Source organism: Somniosus microcephalus, chromosome 9 (assembly GCF_052327205.1).
Source record: "Somniosus microcephalus isolate GS21.2 chromosome 9, FLI_Smic_1.0, whole genome shotgun sequence".
Lineage (NCBI taxonomy): Eukaryota > Metazoa > Chordata > Chondrichthyes > Squaliformes > Somniosidae > Somniosus > Somniosus microcephalus.
Genome location: NC_140995.1, coordinates 59,588,882 through 59,589,772, shown reverse-complemented (window position 1 = coordinate 59,589,772; position 891 = coordinate 59,588,882). Strand labels below are relative to the sequence as shown.

Genomic DNA, 891 nt, shown 5'->3' with positions numbered 1-891 from the left:
CGCGGCCAGAAATCCTTCCACCACTTCATACAGTTCCCCAAAGGGAACAGTGTGAAGACACGTACGACGACGACTTGTTATCAGGAGCCTTCAATCACAGTGAGTGTGGTCACTGGGACATGCTCGGTATCAGGAGCCTTCAATCACAGTGTGTGTGGTCACTGGGACATGCTCAGTATCAGGAGCCTAGTCACAGTGAGTGTGGTCACTGGGACATGCTCGGTATGAGGAGCCTTCAATCACAGTGAGTGTGGTCACTAGGACATGCTCGGTATCAGGAGCTTACAGTCACGGTGAGTGTGGTCACTGGGACATGCTCGGTATCAGGAGCCTACAGTCACAGTGAGTATGGTCACTGGGACATGCTCGGTATCAGGAGCCTACAGTCACGGTGAGTGTGGTCACTGGGCCATGCTCGGTATCAGGAGCCTGCAGTCACAGTGAGTGTGGTCAATCGGACATGCTCGGTATCAGGAGCCTACAGTCACAGTGAGTGTGGTCACTAGGACATGCTCGGTATCAGGAGCCTACAGTCACAGTGAGTGTGGTCACTGGGACATGCTCGGTATCAGGAGCCTGCAGTCACAGTGAGGGTGGTCACTGGGACATGCTCGGTATCAGGAGCCTGCAGTCACAGTGAGTGTGGTCACTGGGACATGCTCGGTATCAGGAGCCTGCAGTCACAGTGAGTGTGGTCACTGGGACATGCTCGGTATCAGGAGCCTACAGTCACAGTGAGTGTGGTCACTAGGACATGCTCGGTATCAGGAGCCTACAGTCACAGTGAGTGTGGTCACTGGGACATGCTCGGTATCAGGAGCCTGCAGTCACAGTGAGGGTGGTCACTGGGACATGCTCGGTATCAGGAGCCTGCAGTCACAGTGAGTGTGG

At 54.9% G+C, this 891-nt stretch overlaps 1 protein-coding gene across 1 annotated transcript in view; it reads left to right on the top strand.

Moving 5' to 3' along the window:
* Positions 1–264: 264 nt before the first annotated feature.
* The window catches only part of LOC147112402 (potassium voltage-gated channel subfamily KQT member 5-like), a 16,770-nt gene continuing 16,143 nt past the window's right edge, over positions 265–891 (top strand). The window contains exon 1 of the mRNA XM_085998173.1: positions 265–293. Coding sequence (XP_085854299.1) covers positions 265–293 — 29 coding nt within the window. The remainder of the gene's footprint in view (positions 294–891) is intronic.